At 44.9% G+C, this 17,529-nt stretch overlaps 2 protein-coding genes and 2 long non-coding RNA genes across 4 annotated transcripts; all 4 read left to right on the forward strand.

Annotated features, from left to right (window-relative positions):
- Nucleotides 1–215: 215 nt before the first annotated feature.
- On the forward strand, nucleotides 216–1,053 carry zgc:194655 (uncharacterized protein LOC794380 homolog). Its single transcript, XM_041884116.2, has 2 exons — nucleotides 216–444; nucleotides 627–1,053. Exons 1-2 carry the CDS (start codon nucleotides 300–302, stop codon nucleotides 761–763), a joined length of 282 nt encoding a protein of 93 aa, XP_041740050.1. The 5' UTR covers nucleotides 216–299; the 3' UTR covers nucleotides 764–1,053.
- A 550-nt stretch (nucleotides 1,054–1,603) lies between these two features.
- Nucleotides 1,604–2,933, forward strand: LOC121572184. The gene is made up of 4 exons (XR_006001835.1): nucleotides 1,604–2,182; nucleotides 2,270–2,366; nucleotides 2,586–2,704; nucleotides 2,849–2,933. It is a non-coding gene; the product is annotated as an uncharacterized LOC121572184 (long non-coding RNA).
- Nucleotides 2,934–11,388: 8,455 nt separating this feature from the next.
- On the forward strand, nucleotides 11,389–12,651 carry LOC121572183. Its single transcript, XR_006001834.1, has 3 exons — nucleotides 11,389–11,623; nucleotides 12,066–12,194; nucleotides 12,405–12,651. It is a non-coding gene; the product is annotated as an uncharacterized LOC121572183 (long non-coding RNA).
- Nucleotides 12,652–15,246: 2,595 nt separating this feature from the next.
- On the forward strand, nucleotides 15,247–16,975 carry LOC121572182 (40S ribosomal protein S18-like). Its single transcript, XM_045225849.1, has 4 exons — nucleotides 15,247–15,268; nucleotides 15,390–15,424; nucleotides 15,508–15,586; nucleotides 15,881–16,975. Exon 4 carries the CDS (start codon nucleotides 15,921–15,923, stop codon nucleotides 16,395–16,397), a length of 477 nt encoding a protein of 158 aa, XP_045081784.1. The 5' UTR covers nucleotides 15,247–15,268; nucleotides 15,390–15,424; nucleotides 15,508–15,586; nucleotides 15,881–15,920; the 3' UTR covers nucleotides 16,398–16,975.
- Nucleotides 16,976–17,529: the final 554 nt, after the last annotated feature.

The raw sequence follows: 17,529 nt of genomic DNA on the forward strand, positions 1-17,529 counted from the left end.
TTAAAAAGAAAAATGTTTCAGAAATGTTATCAGTGTTTATTGTTCATTTATTTGAGTGTGATGGTATTCCCTTAAGATGGTATTCCCCTGAGTCACTGTACCTACTTTCAGTTTCATTTATGTACTCAAAAGTTAGGTCTGTTTATTATTTGTCATGTGATAAGGTAGAAAAATAGTTATTGCTTCTGAGAAGGAGGAGTATTTTCCCCTCCTCATTCTCTCACATACATAGACAAACAGTTACACCCACAGACAGAATAACTCAGACACCTGAGCAGCTCACACACATATTCAGAATCATGGGAAAGATCTACCAGGTCACAGTGATTGGATTCAGGGGGGAGAAAATGGTAATCGACGTGGCCAATACAGAAGAACAAATGAAAAGTACGACAGTACTGCAACTGAAAAATAAAATTTCCGAAAGACTCCCGGGGAACGCAGGTAGAGAGATATTCATTCCACAGTGGAATCATTAATGATCAATCATTATGAGAGTTTCATGAAATGTAATTCAATTAACTAAATTAACTATTTCAATTAATTGTGGAGTAAATGGTTGAGCAGTGAATAAGGAAACTGTATTAGTTGTCAACTGTATTGACTAAAACCTCTGACCTTTTTAGGGGACAATCTGGAGACCCTGCGACTGATTTTCACAAACAAGCAGCTGGAAGACTCATCCATGCTCTCCTCATATGGGATCCAGAACCAGTCTGTCATTCAGCTAGTGATGAGGGTGCCTGGGGGATGGCGGCATTGACAAATGGACAGAAGAGAGCATCTCTGCCTGCATTTTGATGTATTTTTAATACTCTACTCTTGTGATATTAATCTCACTGCCAAAGCACACGAAGGAACTGATGTTGATAAATGTATGGTCTCTTTTTTTTAACAAAAGATAAACATCATGTGGCCAGAAATAATTTTGTTTACGCTCTGAATCTGTTACCAGAACTTCCAAATTATATTTTTATATCTGTGACTTTACTGTATGGAAGTCTTCAACAACAACATTATTCAACAATAAATTCATGTTCTCCTAATTCTGAACTCTCTCTGACTCATTCATTTCGCAAAAATAACAGTATCTAAATATTTTTGGTTGACTATTTATTTTCTTCCATGCAGATAATTAATAATGCAGCAACATAAAGGTGTCAGTGTGTCCAGGTGTGATTAGAAACACTGGGTGGTGTAATGAATACTCAAGGAGAAAGGGTGTAGATTCACGCGCAGAGCGCGGCAGGTTTTTATTTCGCCTTTGCAGAAGGCAGGAATCGTGGTCACAGGCAGGTGAATCAAAACTAGGACTGAAGGCTAGACCTGGTTCTCACAGACGGGCTAGGAAAACGCTTCGTAGAGTCAAAACGAACAATACCTCACAAGGCACAAACAGAATGAACTGAACTAAATAAGGAGCTGATGAGACCAGGTGAGTAACTAACACAGGTGAAATCAATGAACAAAAATGAAAGACGGCTACGTTCATGAACACAAAGAAACAGGGCCACGTTCAAGAACACAAGGTGAACTAACAAAATAAATACAGAACCTTACAGGTGGACAGTCTGGGCTTGTCTAGAAGCCTTACTATAATAATTCAATATAAGATTAAAACATTACATTATCTGATAAACTCATGCATTTAAAGTTATATTCTTCAAGAATCATTGAGCCAAGCCTATGTTCTTAAATTAAGTCCAAAAATGTATCGCAGATACTGACAGGAATAGCCGAAATCGAAAGTGTAGTTTAGGAGAAATGATAGTGGCAGTTTAGCCGGTTCAGCTCTCGTTATTTTTCCTTAGAGCTGACAACTCGAAGGGACGCTTTTCGGCTACAAGAAAACACGAATAAATCGGTAAACTTTGATTAAATAATATTTATAGTCTAGCCTACATTCGATTTTCTTGTGTTGTTCTATTGACTAAAGAAACTAGAAACACTTTGATTTGATTTGAAAGCCCCATTACATTCTTTCATTAGCCTGGCAATGGAAGTGGAAACATTCTGGTGTTGTAAATCTTGAGGATGTGTATGTCATATAACCTAAAGTTATTTTTAATAAATTCTTACATTTCAATCTACAGGTCATTTAGTGGGTGCTTTATGGCGTTTATTCGGACTACTTTAAACAATGGAGCTGAACATTTCAACAAACTTCACACCCCAGGACCAGGTATGTGATTTACTGTCTGTACAACACAATACAGCTATATCTGTATCTTATAATTTATGCACTAATTTATAACTCTATCCCTTTTAGAACACCATGGCCTGTATAATCAAGGGGCAACATGTTATTTGAACAGTGTGCTGCAGGTCCTCTTCATGACTAAGGAATTCAGAGAGGCTGTAGAAAGGTTTTAATTCTTACTTTATGTTCGAAGGATACTGTTCCTCCATGAAAGTGTTAGAAATATATTGAGTCATACCAGAGCCATGTATCTAACTAAATACATGTCTCTGAGTCATACTATCTAAACATGATCATTACACAGTACATTGAGATTAATACTAAACATCTCATTTACTGTATATCTTAACAAAAGCAGTCTTTTTTTTATTTTTATTTTTTACAGTAATAGGCCTATTCAAGAAGAAGACACTGTTGATCTTCAGCTGAAAAAGTTGTTTACAACTTTACATGAAATTGAAACTAACACAAAGGGCATCTCATCAATACTGGGCATTGATGATGGTGAGTTGAGCAATCAGAGCTGATAAAGAATGCATAAAAAAATTCAGCAACTTTATTAGATGTGCAGCTTGTGATGTAATGTAGTATATAGTGTTTGTAGTTATTTGCAGTGGAAGACCCTTCATTTGCCCTCCTCCCCCCCAGTATACGAGCAACGTGATGCGGCCGAGTATTTTTAGAAGATTTTAAGCATGGTCAATCCTGAAGTGTCAAAGGTAGGCTAGTGCATTACTTACCTCATATATCAGCAAAAATATCAGCAAAAACATTGTTTTATGATGGCAAATATCATATGATCATGTATGTAGACAGGGCTAACCAACACTTTAAATGCCATAGCCTACATTATTGGTATTCAATATTAGCATAATCGTCCAGTGGGAATGTATTATGTCGTAATTTGGCATGTACAGTGCATTCGGAAAGTATTCAGACCCCTTGCCTTTTTCCACATTTTGTTTACGTTACAGCCTTATTCTAAAATGGATTAAATTGTTTTTCCCCCCTCATCAATTTAAACACAATACCCCATTACGACAAAGCAAAAACAGGTTTTTATAAATTCTTGCAAATGTATTAAAAAAACAAAAAACAGAAATATTACATTTACATAAGTATTCAGACCCTTTACTCAGTACTTTGTTGAAGCACCTTTGGCAGCGATTACAGCCCCGAGTCTTCTTGGGTATGACGCTACAAGCTTGGCACACTTGTATATGGGGAGTTTCTCCCATTCTTCTCTGCAGATCCTCTCAAGCTCTGTCAGGTTGGATGGGGAGCGTCGCTGCACAGCTATTTTCAGGTCTCTCCAAAGATGTTCAATCGGGTTAAAGTCTGGGCTCTGGCTGGGCCACTCAAGGATATTCAGAGTCATTCAAGCCACTCCTGCGTTGTCTTGGCTGTGTGCTTAAGGTCGTTGTCCTGTTGGAAGGTGAACCTTCGCCCCAGTCTGAGGTCCTGAGCGCTCTGGAGCAGGTTTTTATCAAGGATCTCTACTTTGCTCTGTTCATCTTTCCCTCGATCCTGACTAGTCTCCCAGTCCCTGTCACTGAAAAACTTCCCATAGCATGATGCTGCCACCACCATGCTTCATGGTAGGGATGGTGCCAGGTTTCTTCCAGAGGTGATGCTTGGCATTCAGGCAAAAGAGTTCGATCTTGGTTTCATCAGACCAGAGAATCTTGTTTCTTTTGGCAAACTCCAAGCAGGCTGTCATGTGCATTTTACTGAGGAGTGGCTTCCGTCTGGCCACTCTACCATAAAGGCCTGATTGGTGGAGTGTTGCAGAGATGGTTGTCCTTCTGGAAGGTTCTCCCATCTCCAGAGGAACTCTGGAGCTCTGTCAGAGTGACCATCGGATTCTTGGTCACCTCCCTGACCAAGGCCATTCTCCCCCCTGATTGCTCAGTTGGGCCGGGCGGCCAGCTCTAGGAAGAGTCTTGGTGGCTCCAAACTTCTTCCATTTAAAAATGGATGCCACTGTGTTCTTGGGGACCTTCAAGTGCTGCAGACATTATTTGGTACCATTCCCCAGATCTGTGCCTCGACACAATCCTGTCTTGGAGCTCTACGGCGAATTCCTTCCTTGGCTTGGTTTTTGCTCTGACATGCATTGTCAACTGTGGGACCTTATATAGACAGGTGTGTGCCTTTCCAAATCATGTCCAATCAATTGAAAAGGTGGACTCCAATTAAGTTGTCGAAACATCTCAAGGATGATCAATGGAAACAGGATGCACCTGAGCTCAATTTCGAGTTTCATAGCAAAGGGTCTGACTACTTATGTAAATACGTTAGTTTTTTTTGTGATATTTAATACATTTGCAAAAACCTGTTCTATATCGTGGAGCTCCGCCCCATAGGGGAGCTCTGCTCCTAGTGGTTTACCCTCTGCCCTAAGGCAGCAGCAGCCTGAGACAAAATTATGCACACACCTACAGCCAATAGGAGTACAGGTGTCCCTATAAGAGGGGATGCCTCCCCTCAATCAGCCTCCCTTTTTCTTCAGCGACTGGATGACTAGACTGAAGAGCCAAGAAGAGACGAAGCACGAAGACTCAGGACGAAAAACGCAGTTGATATTCCAGTCATCAACGTCGTCTAAATGAGCACACCGGGAGATTTTCCACCCCCAAAAAGCTCTTTTCAGAGCTCAGTGCAGATGCACTTCCATGGCGGCCGGTGACCACCACGACCTATGTTTCGTGTGTTTGGGATCCCAGCATGCCAAGGAAGGCGTCTGCAGTCCCCCGAATTGCGCCTCCTGCGCCCTCCTTTCTTTAAAGGAGAGGAAGCAGCGTTGGGTGTTTTTCAGGGAGGACATCCCCCTTGAGGATTTGTTGTCGATACTAGCCTCTGCTTCAGAGGCGTCGTCCGACGGCGCAGACTCGGGGGAAGATAGGGATTTTGAGGAAGGGTCTGGCATTCCAATGGAACAGTCGGACCCCGTCCCTCATACTTTCAAGCCCCCCTTTCCTTTGGAGAGCGAGAGGGCTTGTAGTCCCTATAGCGAAGGGGATACGAGCTCTGAGAGATCAGAAGCTCTCTCTTTCGCTGCAGCCTCTCTGAGAGCGGATTTTCCGGGTCTCATTGAGAGAGCTGCTCAACGGCTGGCAATAAGGCTGCCCCCTCTTCCCTCCGCACCGGAGGTTGATATGATGGAGGGCGGTCCTTATTCCAGGCCAAGGAAGGCGGCAGAGCCAGTGGCTCCTGCCATGCCTTCTTTGGCTAGGTACGTTGAGGGCTCGTGGGAGGCACCTTTAGCGGCGCGTTCGCCTGTAAAAGCGTATCTCCCATTCACGAGAGTGGAAGGAAGGTTTCAGGGTCAGGGAATCCCCAGGTTAGAGAGCGCCATGGCGGCATATCTTGTACCGGGTTCGAGCCCTTGGCCCTCTTCCAAGAAGGCCACGTTGCCATCCCAGAAGGACCGACTCACAGCGTCGCTGTTAGAGAAGTCTTTTGGGTTGGGAGCCCAAGCTGTAGCAGCAGCTAACAACATTGCCCTCTTGGCGGCCTCTCTGTCCCGTTTAACCACGGGTAAGACAGAGATGGCACCGGAGGAGGTGGAGGAGGCGTCCAGAATTTCTGGCGCCATACTCCACCTTACACAGGCGTCCGCAGTCTGCGCGGGGAGATCCATGGCCACTTCGGTGGTCGGGGAACGACACCTCTGGTTGTCATTGACTTCCATGAAAGAGGCAGACAGGACGTCTCTCTTGAACGCCCCCCTCTCTGACGACGGCCTCTTTGGGGTCGCAGTCAAAGAGGCGACTGAGCGTTTTTCAAAGTTAGAGGAGGAGAAGAAGCAGCTGGCCAAGCACCTGCCGTTGGCAGGACGACTCGGCCCCCCTCCTCCCCAAAGGCCATCTACCTCCGCCCCTCTAAGTAGACCGGGGTCTACGACGAGGCGGCGTAATCGGCGTCATCCGGCGGCCACGAGCAGCAAGGGAGCGGGCTCGGCCCTCCCAGCAGCTACGGTAGCCCCACTACAGCCGGCGAGGGAGGTGACGAGGACGCCGACCTGGCCCTCCAAGGGAGGCAAGAGGAGGCGTACGTGACGGGATGCGGGGGAGAGGATTGAGGACGCATCGATGGTGTCGAACGTGCCCACTGTTCCCCCCCACCCTTCGGTTGAAGGGACGGGTGTTGATGTAAATGCCTTTGTTGATGTGTTTAATAAAGAGTTGGCTCCACCTGACTTTGTCAAAAAAGAGCCTCTTTTCCATAATACGTCCGAGAGCGTTCAAATCTCACCCTCTCTTCCTTACCACTCTAAGAGCCATTCAGCCCACCGAGGGTGCGTTGCTGAACAGGCACTAAGAGTAGGTATCCAGAAGACCTCAATCAGGTCGTCACATCACACTTCACGTATAAGAAGTGCTTTACATAGAAGGCAGCAGTCCCGGTCAGATTCTGACATGAGGACGCAGCCGCTATTTGGGGATGGCGCACTAGCACAGACTAAGGTCTCCACTAGTACGAGCCAGACCCATGCTGCGTTCACGGAGGGCCCGATTACCGCGGTCACCAAGGTGCCCAGAGTATCGGCGCCCCAGGCATTGTAACACAGCAGCTATCTGGGGACAGCGCATTATCGCAGACCAAGGTCTCGGTTAATGCGATTCAGACCCATGCTACGTTCACGGAGGGCAGGATTACTAGCGTTATGGGTATAACCAAAGTATCAGCTCCCCTGACAGAACGAGCCAGTACTCACCACACTGAGCGTGAATCAACCCACCAGGGGTGCAGAGTTGAACACACACAGAAGGTGAAAGTTAAGAAGGTATCAAGGCGCCGCCTTGTTTTACCTCATAGAGACCTCATACTACAGACTTCTAGGAGTACTGTAGTGAAGGGCTCTGATAGCGAATTGCAGTCACCTAAGATGACGCAATCGCTTGCTGGGGATGGTGCCCTGCCGCAGGCTGTGGCCTCGGTCAGCGCAATTCAGACCCGCGATGCGTTCAAGGAGGGCAGGAATACGATGGTTACGGGTTTAACCGACGTCCCTACTCCTCTTTCTTTCTCAGAACGCATTTCCTCTCCCTTTCACGGGAGGCCCACCTTGGGCTGTTCCACCACTTCAATGTTGGGGAACAGTGGCGGTAAGGGCCATAGAGGAATACAGGTCCTTCCTACTGGATGCACCACAGCTTCGCGCCCAGCCACTTTCTCTGCATTGCTGGCAGTGGCGAAGAAGCTGCACCCTCTCACGCTGGCTAGAACAGACGTTGCAGAAGGGTTATGCTCTCCAATTCCACGGACCCCACCCCCGTTCAGGGGAGTGGTGGAGACGGTGATGAAAACGCCAGACAAAGTGGCCGCTCTGATGACAGAGATTACGGAACTTTTGGCGAAGGAGGCGGTGACAGTAGTTCCCCGGGAGCAAAGGAACAAAGGGCTATATTCGCCTTATTTCCTAGTGCCCAAAAAGACTGGGGGAGTGAGGCCGATTTTGGATTTACGCATTCTCAACGAGAGCATAACCAAATGGCCCTTCCGAATGCTAACGACAAAACGTCTGCTGGAATGTGTCCAGAGAGGGGACTTTTGTACGAGCATAGACCTAAAGGACGCGTACTTTCATGTGCCGGTTCAGCCGCGTCACAGGAAGTTTCTGCGGTTCGCCTTTCAAGGGGTGGCGTACGAATACACGAGGATGCCATTTGGGTACGCCCTGGCACCTCGCACATTTTCCAAGTGTGTGGAGGCGGCATTAGAACCGTTGCGTCGTCAGGGAATACGGCTACTAGCCTACCTGGACGACCTACTGGTTCTCGCCCCGTCAGCAGAGCTGGCGATCACTCACACAACACAGACAGTGATGCATCTCACAAGTCTGGGGTTTGCTGTGAATTGGAAAAAGAGCGCGCCCTGGCCCACTCATCAGATTGTCTACCTGGGAATACAGCTAGACACTGTGAGGATGAAGGCTCGAATTTCGGACCCCCGAAGGGTAGCCTTGTTGCTAGCCCTAAGGAAGTGCCGTCCGAATCACACGGTGACGGCGCTGTCGATCATGTCACTTTTGGGTCTCATGTCGTCAGCGCACTCTGTGGTTCCGCTGGGACTCCTGCATATGCGCAGGACGCAGCGATGGTTCGCCCAACTAAGACTAGATCCATTGCGTCAACGTCATCGGTTGGTGGTGGTTCCCCTCTCGCTCAGTGCAGACCTAAACTATTGGAGAAACTCGCGCGTTCTCACGCACGGAGTCCCGATAGGAAAGGTGTCCTCTCACATCCCAGTATTCACGGATGCGTCCTGACGGGATGGGGAGGGACATGTCAGACACAAGCGATAGGAGGTGTGTGGCCTCAATCAGGTCGTCACATCAACCTCCTGGAGTTGGAAACGGTTCGACTGGTTCTGACCCACTTCGCGTCTACCCTTCGTGGTCGCGATGTGCTGGTCTGGTCAGACAACCGGACCACAGTAGCCCACATAAATCGCCAGGGAGGAGTTAGATCTCCTGCTCTCCATCGGGCGGCAGAGGAATTGTGGCTGTGGGCTCACGAGCACCTTCGCTCATTGAGAGCAGCACACATTCCGGGCTACTTGAACGTAGGAGCAGACCTCATGTCAAGAGGGGGTCCTCGAGACGACGAGTGGTGTCTGCATCCAGACATTGTTCTCCAGATTTGGGAACAATTCGGGAGAGCCGAGGTGGACCTATTCGCATCACGCGTGAACGCGCAATGTCCTCTGTGGTTCTCTCTGAGGGAACAGGATGAACCGCCACTGGGAAGGGACGCCTTTGCGCACCAACCGTGGCCGAGAGTTCTCCTGTATGCATTCCCTCCGCTGTCCTGCATTCTCCCACTGCTAGCCAGGGTGAGGTCAGGGGGGCTGTCAGTGATACTGATAGCGCCCGATCGCCCGGGGGCTCCGTGGTTTGCGGAGATGAGTCAGATGTTGATTGCGCCACCTTGGCCAATTCCACATCGACGGGACGCGTTGTCTCAGGCGGCTGGCACGATAGGGAAATTGGCCATAATCGGCCAACCACTGAAGGCCTGGCTGCTGAGAGGGACAGGCTAGAGCGCCGTGGGTTATCTGATGCAGTGATCAGGACCATACAGGGTTCACGTGCCAGTTCCACTTCTAAGATGTATGCCAGTAGATGGAACGTGTTTTCACGATGGTGTGTCACACAAGGTGTAGACCCCATGAGCTGTCAGGTGGAGAGTATTCTCTCTTTTCTACAGCTCATGTTTGATAAGCAAAAATCGCCTGCCACGATTAGAGTGTTTGCAGCAGCGATTTCAGCTTGTCATGAGGGTTTTGGCAGAGACAATGTCTTTAGCCACCCTCTAGTGAAATGCTTCCTATTAGGAACGCGGCGACTTAGGCCAACACCTAGAGTCACGCTTCCTCAGTGGGATTTGGCTTTGGTACTCGTAGCGCTATGTAAGTCGCCGTTCGAGCCATTGAATCAAATACCCCTCAAGATGCTGTCTATAAAGACAGCATTGTTGCTCGCTTTGACTACAGCTAAGCGGGTCAGTGATTTGTGTGCTCTTTCGACGAGACCTGACTGCTTGGCCATCAATGGTGACATGAGCAGAGCAGTGTTACGTCCTAACCCGGCATTTGTGCCGAAGGTTATTAAGAGTTCATATAGGTCACAGACCGTGGAGCTGTGGGCTTTTTCTCCTCCTCCTCATAGAGAGAGGAGTGAGGAAAAGCTCCATCGCCTGTGCCCGGTACGCGCTTTGGCGTGTTACGTCGAGCGCACAGCAGCGATTAGGTCATCGCCTCAGTTGTTTGTGTGTCACGGTGCGGCTGCACTAGGTAGACCACTTTCAAAACAGAGGTTGTCTCACTGGCTTTGTGAAGGCATTGAGACAGCTTATGAGGTGGCAGGGCGGCAATTGCCTCAGGGTATCAGAGCTCACTCCACTCGTGGAGTAGCGGCTTCTACTGCCCTTTTCAGAGGAACAGGAGTAGAGGATATTTGTAGAGCAGCATCCTGGTCGACGCCGTCTCCATTTATCCGTTTCTATCTCTTAGATATGTCTTCTAATTATCTGGCTCGATTTGTACTCAGCGTGGCTGAAGGGAGATCTTGAGCAAGAAAGAGAGGAGAAGCAGGACTGTGGACACAGGTTTCCATCAGGTCCGCTTTGGTAAGGAAGACGTGTTTTTGACAGATGTGTTTTCTAACTCTTTGGCTCGGTCTGTACTCAGCATAGCTGAAGGGAGATCTTGAGCTAGGAAGAGAGGGAAAAGCAGGACTATGGACAGGGTTTCCACCAGTACTGACCCTGACTGACAGGGTCAGTACAGTAGAGGCATGCGTTGATTACAGAATGTGAGGTCATCTATCTGCTTGTTCAGTTAGTATGACTCATGTTTTTGTTCCTGCCCACTAATCTCTGGGATTCCATTGAGTGAGTGAGGCGGTCTACCGCGTTCACAATGTAGAGTGACACTTGATGTGATTCCATTAGTGGTCGGGAGTGTTTTCACAGGATGTTGAGGCACATCTATCTGCTAGTACAGGTTAGTATGGCTTCTATTCTGGTGATCTGCCCACTAGTCATTGGCATTGCCATTGGACTAGGTGGGGCGGGTCTTTAACCGATGACGCGGTATATTGTAACGCCCGTAGGGGTTTTTAGTTGCAGTACTGCGGGACTCGGTTGCAGCCATTGCTAGGCCTGACTTTCTCGTTTCGATGGGAAGTGTTAGGATCGGCAGGGAGTACATTTTGGAGCGCTACGCTCCGCCTTAAACCACTAGGAGCAGAGCTCCCCTATGGGGCGGAGCTCCACGATATAGAACGATTAGTTACCGGAGTGTAACTCCAGTTCTATGAGTGGAGCGGAGCCCCATAGGACTGAAGAAAAATATCTCGGGAGGCTGATTGAGGGGAGGCATCCCCTCTTATAGGGACACCTGTACTCCTATTGGCTGTAGGTGTGTGCATAATTTTGTCTCAGGCTGCTGCTGCCTTAGGGCAGAGGGTAAACCACTAGGAGCAGAGCTCCCCTATGGGGCTCCGCTCCACTCATAGAACTGGAGTTACACTCTGGTAACTAATCGTTTTCGCTTTGTAATTAAGGGATATTGTGTGTAGATTGATGAGGGTAAAAAAATATTTTCTATCCATTTTAGAATAAGGCTGTAACGTAACAGAATGTGGAAAAAGTGAAGTGGTCTGAATTTTTTCAGAATGCACTTTATGTAGGCCTACACTACTATTGGTCTAAGTTATCATGGTATTGTAGTTAATATTATAAGTTGATATAATATGACAATAAAAAACAATTCAGGCAACTATATCAGTATGTTGGAGAAACAATTTTGTGTTCTCAGAAAGATGGCTTTAAGGAGTTCTTCAAGTCTTCAACTGTCAGCGGGGAAAACCAGATCTACTGTGATGAATGTGAAAAGAAAGCAGATGCAACCATTGTGAGTAGTCATTTTTAGAATTCTCATTTACTATACCAAATTAAAGTGTTATAGATCTGTCATTGTCATTGAAAGCATGTCTAAGAAGCGGTAGTTCTGTTATATGTGCACTATTACTATGCTTCCCGTTCTTAAGTTGAGTTTTTGCGTCTTTTACTTTCAGTTTTGTACACCAGCTGAAAATGCAATATTTTGGGTTATGGAAAAGATACAGTATTCACAGCGGTTTAGATGGTACAATGATCATCAACACTATACGTGCTTGTTTTGTCACATAAACTGAAATTAGGCGAACTATTAGAATTTTAGCAACCAGGAAATGGCGAAGCAATTTCTGCTTAGTGCAGCTTTAATTATTGTACCAAAAGCCTCTCAAAAATGGATATCAAGCTTTTCACTGTAGAAGGTATTGTATTACAATGCTTCCCTCTGTCACATATAGGAATGCAAGATAGAACATCACCCAGAAAATCTTACTCTGCTCCTCAAGCGGTTTGAATTTGACTACTACAGCATGTCATATGTCAAAATCAACTGTTGCGTGGATGTGCCTCACACACTACAGACAGAGGTAGACTACTTACAAAACCTTTATTCAACAGGTTCTGTTCTCATACAAGTCTACAATGTAGCTAGACTAAATTAAAACCGATAATTCTGTCGTACTGTATATCGCCTTCACTTGATTGCCCATCAGAAAAATAAAATATGTAGTTCAAGTGATGAATATTTTGTCATCTGTAATTCAATTCATGGCATGTCTTTTGATTTATCTGAACAGAAATGTGAATATGAACTTTATGCGATTGTGGACCATTTCGGAAGTCTTAGAGGTGGACACTACACTGCTAAGATAAAGTCATTTGACGATGATAACTGGTATGAGTTCAATGACTCCTACGTCAGAAAGGTATGCAAGATTATTATTTTTTTGAATTGAATATCATCATTATTCTAATATCATAAATTGTATTTGCCATTTTATTTGGGTCTGTGAGTAGACTAGTGGCAACCCGTCATTCAGGGCAGGTGGGGCAGAAAAAAATATAATAATGTTATTTTGCCATTAATACGTGTCACCGTTTGCAAACAATGTAAAAAAAGAAAATCAATTGAGTTCATAAAGCTGCATACAAACATGGTCTCTTTTTTTGCTTTCTTGAGGAAGTCAGCTCCAGTGCTTTCTGTGGTGGTGGGGGAGCCAGCGGAAAATACGGAGCATAGGGGTTAGTAATGTTCTCTAGTTGGTAATGTTCTCTAGTTGCGCCGTGATTGGCTCAGTGTTCTGTCACTCATGGGGACACTACGTCACTGCTAAATCTACAGGGAGAGATCGAAAATAAAAGCCCCTTTGGTGCTGCCATATAGTTACATTAGAAGTGCCCATCCAAGAAGGCTCAAGGTCATTGGCCACAGATAAAATGACGTCAAATCACGTTTTATCTACCATCGCTTTGATTGGACTGATAATGTGAACATCATACTTTCAAAATCTTAGCTTGCAAGCTAGTCAAGCAGTCATCATCATGAATCAAGTTGACTATCTACTGGCAAATCCTTTTCAACCCTTGTCACATTAAGAGAAATTAGAGAAAATATCTCAGTGCTCATCGGCCATTGGACATAAACATTACACAACAAGTCTGAAATCGCAAATTCAACAATGAGTGGTTTGGAAGGAAGCAGTGGCTAACTGCAAGTATCTCAAAGCAATCAGTATTTTGCTTCCCCTGCCTGCTATTCAGTGGAGAGGGTGTGTGGTCTAAGTCTGGGTTTAAGGATTTAAAACATCTGTCTGAAAGGGTCTCAAAACATGAGAATTGTGAGTCACATATAGACAATGCTGTAAAACTGGGGAAATCAAACGTTGTGGCTCAGCATATAGATGAGCTATCGACCTTCGATCTTCACAACCAATAAATGGAGGAGAATATGGACCTGCTTGCCAGAATTGTAGCATGCATTCAATTGTGTGGCAATTGTGAGACAGCACTGCATAGCCTGTTTGTACAACTGTTCTGACTTGGTGGTGCACATGTAGCCTATAGCCAGTTTTAGAGAAATGTCATAATCGAATATTGTAACAGCTTTCATTGTCTGCTTACGTGCCCCCATTGTTAGAGCTTTCATTGTCCTGCTTATGTGTCCTTGTTAATTTAGCCTACTGTTCGGACTTGGTGTGCAGGGAGAATACTGTAAGAACGGCCCATGTTCTGAATTCTGTCACTGTCCATTTCAAAAGGGCTGAAAGAATAGGCATATAGCTTACTGTTCTGACTTGGTAGTTCACCTGTAGCCTATAGCCTGTTTTAGCTAAATGTAATCATTGAATATTGTAAGAGTGTTAATTGTCTGCTTGTGTGCCCGTTATTTATCCTACGGTTCTGACTTGGTGTACAGGGAGAATACTGTAAGAACGGCCCATGTTCTGAATTATGTCGTAATCAATTAAAAAAGTCCTGAACGAATAGGCGGCATATAAGCTACATCCGTCCCAGCTCGCTCATGTCTTCATCGAAATTACGGCTTGCCTCTTAACCGCTTATCATCATATATGCCATAGTTTTTACAGCTGCATTGTTATATTGCCTATATTAGGTCTATCTCATTAGTATCTTATTCATAATTTTAGGCAATGTTAGAATTATGTATTTCATTGTTTTGCTTACTTTGTGTTATAATTAGCTCAGGTGCTTTTCTCTACGAGGAGGGGCTACTATAATATGATGTTGTTGGGTATGTACATTATATTATAATATCCCCTCCTCGTAACCATGTTTGCCGGTCTCTTCCCATTCAAATATTTTTGTTCAACAAGTTCAGTAATAGACCCATGTAATTCCAGTTCATATTGCGAGGGTTGTTTTGTTTTGCGCAATGCGCTGTCAGTGCGTCTGTATATTGTCTATAAAAGTGCATCCTCGTGATTGTATTGTGCTTTCTTTTAACCACACAGCCTACCATTTGAAGTATTTTATTAGGCCTAACTGCTGAGTCTGGGTCTTTCTCTCTCTGTGGTGACTTAAAGAAGAGTAAAGTTAAGGCCTCAACATCTTGCTGAATTTATCTGGACTAACATTTATCTGAATTTCTGTCGCTGTCCATTTCGAAATATATGAACGAATAGGCCTACCTCATCCCAGCTCGTTTGCTTGCCCTTGCTTATACTTAGAGATAAGTGTTAATTATATAACAACACACATTATGAATTTACTGAACATAAATGTAATAATGTTTTGTATGGTTTAAAAGTCAAAAGAGTATGCGGTTCTTATCCAGTTACACAAATCCACAAAGAGTCCGTAGAAACCGTATTTATTTAAGCAAGTCAGCCATAAGCGTTTGTCACCATTAGAGTGCATTTAATGTTTTGTTTAGAGTTGTGTAGTGGCTTCGCTGGCATGCATCCACCAAGATTGACATGCTAAAATCGCCACTGGAGTGAACCAGACAAGGGTTATCACTTCAAGAACAGATATGGAGGTTATAGTTAATTTTTGAATATATTTGGTGGGGAATCACCACATTTACCATGCTACTCCGTCAGAATCTTATCTAAGGCCATTGGCAATGTATTCTATTAATTTAATTTTGACGCATTGCTGCTCCTTCCTTACAGCTCCAACCAGCTACACTGATTGAAAGGTACGTTTTTTTGTTTCCAGTTATGTATCCGAAGTTTATCGCCAAATGTATAAACCAGAACATTAACAGGCGTTCCAATTAGTAAATAAATATGTAAGTTAACAAATTCTTCTCTCTCTAGTTCTTGGAGCGCTTATCTACTCGTGTACAGGAAATGTAAGTTAATTTATGAACTGTGCTCTTATCAATTGCCTTGAAACTGTATCCCTGATGTCTTTCATTTTCCTTCCCTCCCAAAGCACATGCAGATCGTGAGAACCATGGAACCAACCACGTTCACGGTTCACTCAGAGAGGATGGGGTTACAGAGGCTGGAGAGTATGTTCAAATAAAGACAAGTGGAGATGATGATCACAGTGTTGGTGGAAATAAAGGACAGGGACAACATGTTGCAGTCAGAAGAAAGGAAAATGTAGGAAAGGCGGATACAGGAAGAGATTATGATGATTTGATAGAGAGAAGAAAAGAGGATGCTGTACACAGGAGAGAGGATGTGGATGAAACAAGACGATATGATTTGGTTTTGATAAAAGAGAAACAGCAGACTCCAGAGATATGTCGGAAATTAGGCAAATTCCGTGTGTTTTATCATGACTATATTTTGCCCATCAGGTATTCATCATCGATAGAAGAGGATAATGTTGTGGAGAAAATGGAACAGAATGATGTAGTGAGAAGGGTAGATAAGGACAGAGAGGGTGTTGGGGTAAACGGAGAAACGCATCTTGGTGAGACAAAGACAAGTCTGACCAAGTACGGAGAGTCTTCCAGCTCTACAAACAGGTGCGAGACCATCCCATCACATCCTTCTTACATCCCTCAAGAGTTCAATGAAATCAGAAGGAAGGCGATGCAAAGAAGAAAGGACGAAAAGAATGGCAAGTACAGCCAGGTCCTTGCTAACGGTCTGGACAACAAGCTGAGAGAGGTTCTTGAGAGGCAGAAGAAGAACAGGGCTCACTGTGGTTTTAGGCGCTTCTGGGGTGTGCGTGTCAAGCACACCAAGACCATTGGTCGCAGGGTTGGTATGTCTAAGAAGAAGTCAACTATCTCCCTGCTATGTGTCAATAAATGCCACAGTTCACACAAAAGAACGGTGCAGGAAGAATTAAAAGAGAAGTGTAGATGAGATGGAGCTTTTGGGTAAAGACAAGAAAATAAGAAACGGGAACTTCAGGGAATGAGAATAAAGAAGGAATGGAAAAGAAGAAGTGAGATGGATACATTTGAAGTTTCTGTTTGGTCCAATTTGAAAACGGAAAAAGATGGAATATAATCAGACTTTGGGAACAATTCTGTCTTTAACCCTGAGTAAATTTTGTATATATGTTTAACAACAAACTTTAACTGAAGTCCGGTTATTAGCATCTTTATGTTCAACATCGTTCATCATTTTACTCAGATTACTTTCTGGGACAAGTTTTTACAAAGTACTGTATATTAAAGATGCTTTGTATGTAGAGAAGAACTTAGTCGTCATCTTGATTCTTGAAATACTTCACAAGAAGTTTAGAGATCATCCTTGGTCTGACATTAAAAAATGCAAAACATCATCTTACATTTTAGTAGACACTTTTTTTATTTTGTACCCCCTTTTTTTTCTCCCAATTTCAATTACGAGCTTGTCTCATCGATGCAACTCCCCAACCGGCTCTGGAGAGGCGAAGGTGGAGTCATGACGCGTCTAACCGTGCTCCTTAACACCCGCCAGCCAGCCAGCTGCCAAGTAGAGCCCCCCCAGGCCAAACCCTCCCTTAACCCGGACGACGCTGGGCCGATTGTGCGCCGTCCTATGGGACTCCCGGCCACGGCCGTTTGTGGCCCGCTGCACCACTCGGGAGGCCCTTTAGTAGACACTCTTATCCAGAGCAATTAGGGTTAAGTGCTTTGCTCAAGGGCAGAGCAACAGATTTTTCATTTAGTCGGCTAGGGTATTCAAACCAGCGACCTTTCGGTAACTGGCCCAACACTAGGCTAACTGCCACCCTACATCTTTAAATGTATAGAAACTGTACTTTTGTATGTTGGCAATCACAGCCTTTTGAATGTTGTCAAATCACAGCCCTTTGCATGTTGTAAAATCACAGCACAGGTTTAAAGGCTCTAAAAAAGTATTCAGTTGATTTTTGTGTATCATTAATAGTCTCCCTCGGCAGACATGTTGCATCCCACGTTAACAATGTTCGGACATAAACTAGTTCTGTTGCCCTAGGTCTGGTTTTTCCGAGACTATATCATTGATAACAACTATATTACTTTAG

The sequence above is a fragment of the Coregonus clupeaformis genome, chromosome 16 (assembly GCF_020615455.1).
Source record: "Coregonus clupeaformis isolate EN_2021a chromosome 16, ASM2061545v1, whole genome shotgun sequence".
Taxonomy (NCBI): domain Eukaryota; kingdom Metazoa; phylum Chordata; class Actinopteri; order Salmoniformes; family Salmonidae; genus Coregonus; species Coregonus clupeaformis.

What these genes read in the sequence shown, in the direction of transcription:
- zgc:194655 (XM_041884116.2), top strand. Translation starts at nt 300, where the DNA reads ATGGGAAAGATCTACCAGGTCACAGTGATTGGATTCAGGGGGGAGAAA. An exon ending in AAGACTCCCGGGGAACGCAG is followed by an intron (nt 445 to 626) that starts GTAGAGAGATAT and finishes TGACCTTTTTAG; the next exon opens with GGGACAATCTGGAGACCCTG.
- LOC121572182 (XM_045225849.1), top strand. Translation starts at nt 15,921, where the DNA reads ATGGAACAGAATGATGTAGTGAGAAGGGTAGATAAGGACAGAGAGGGT.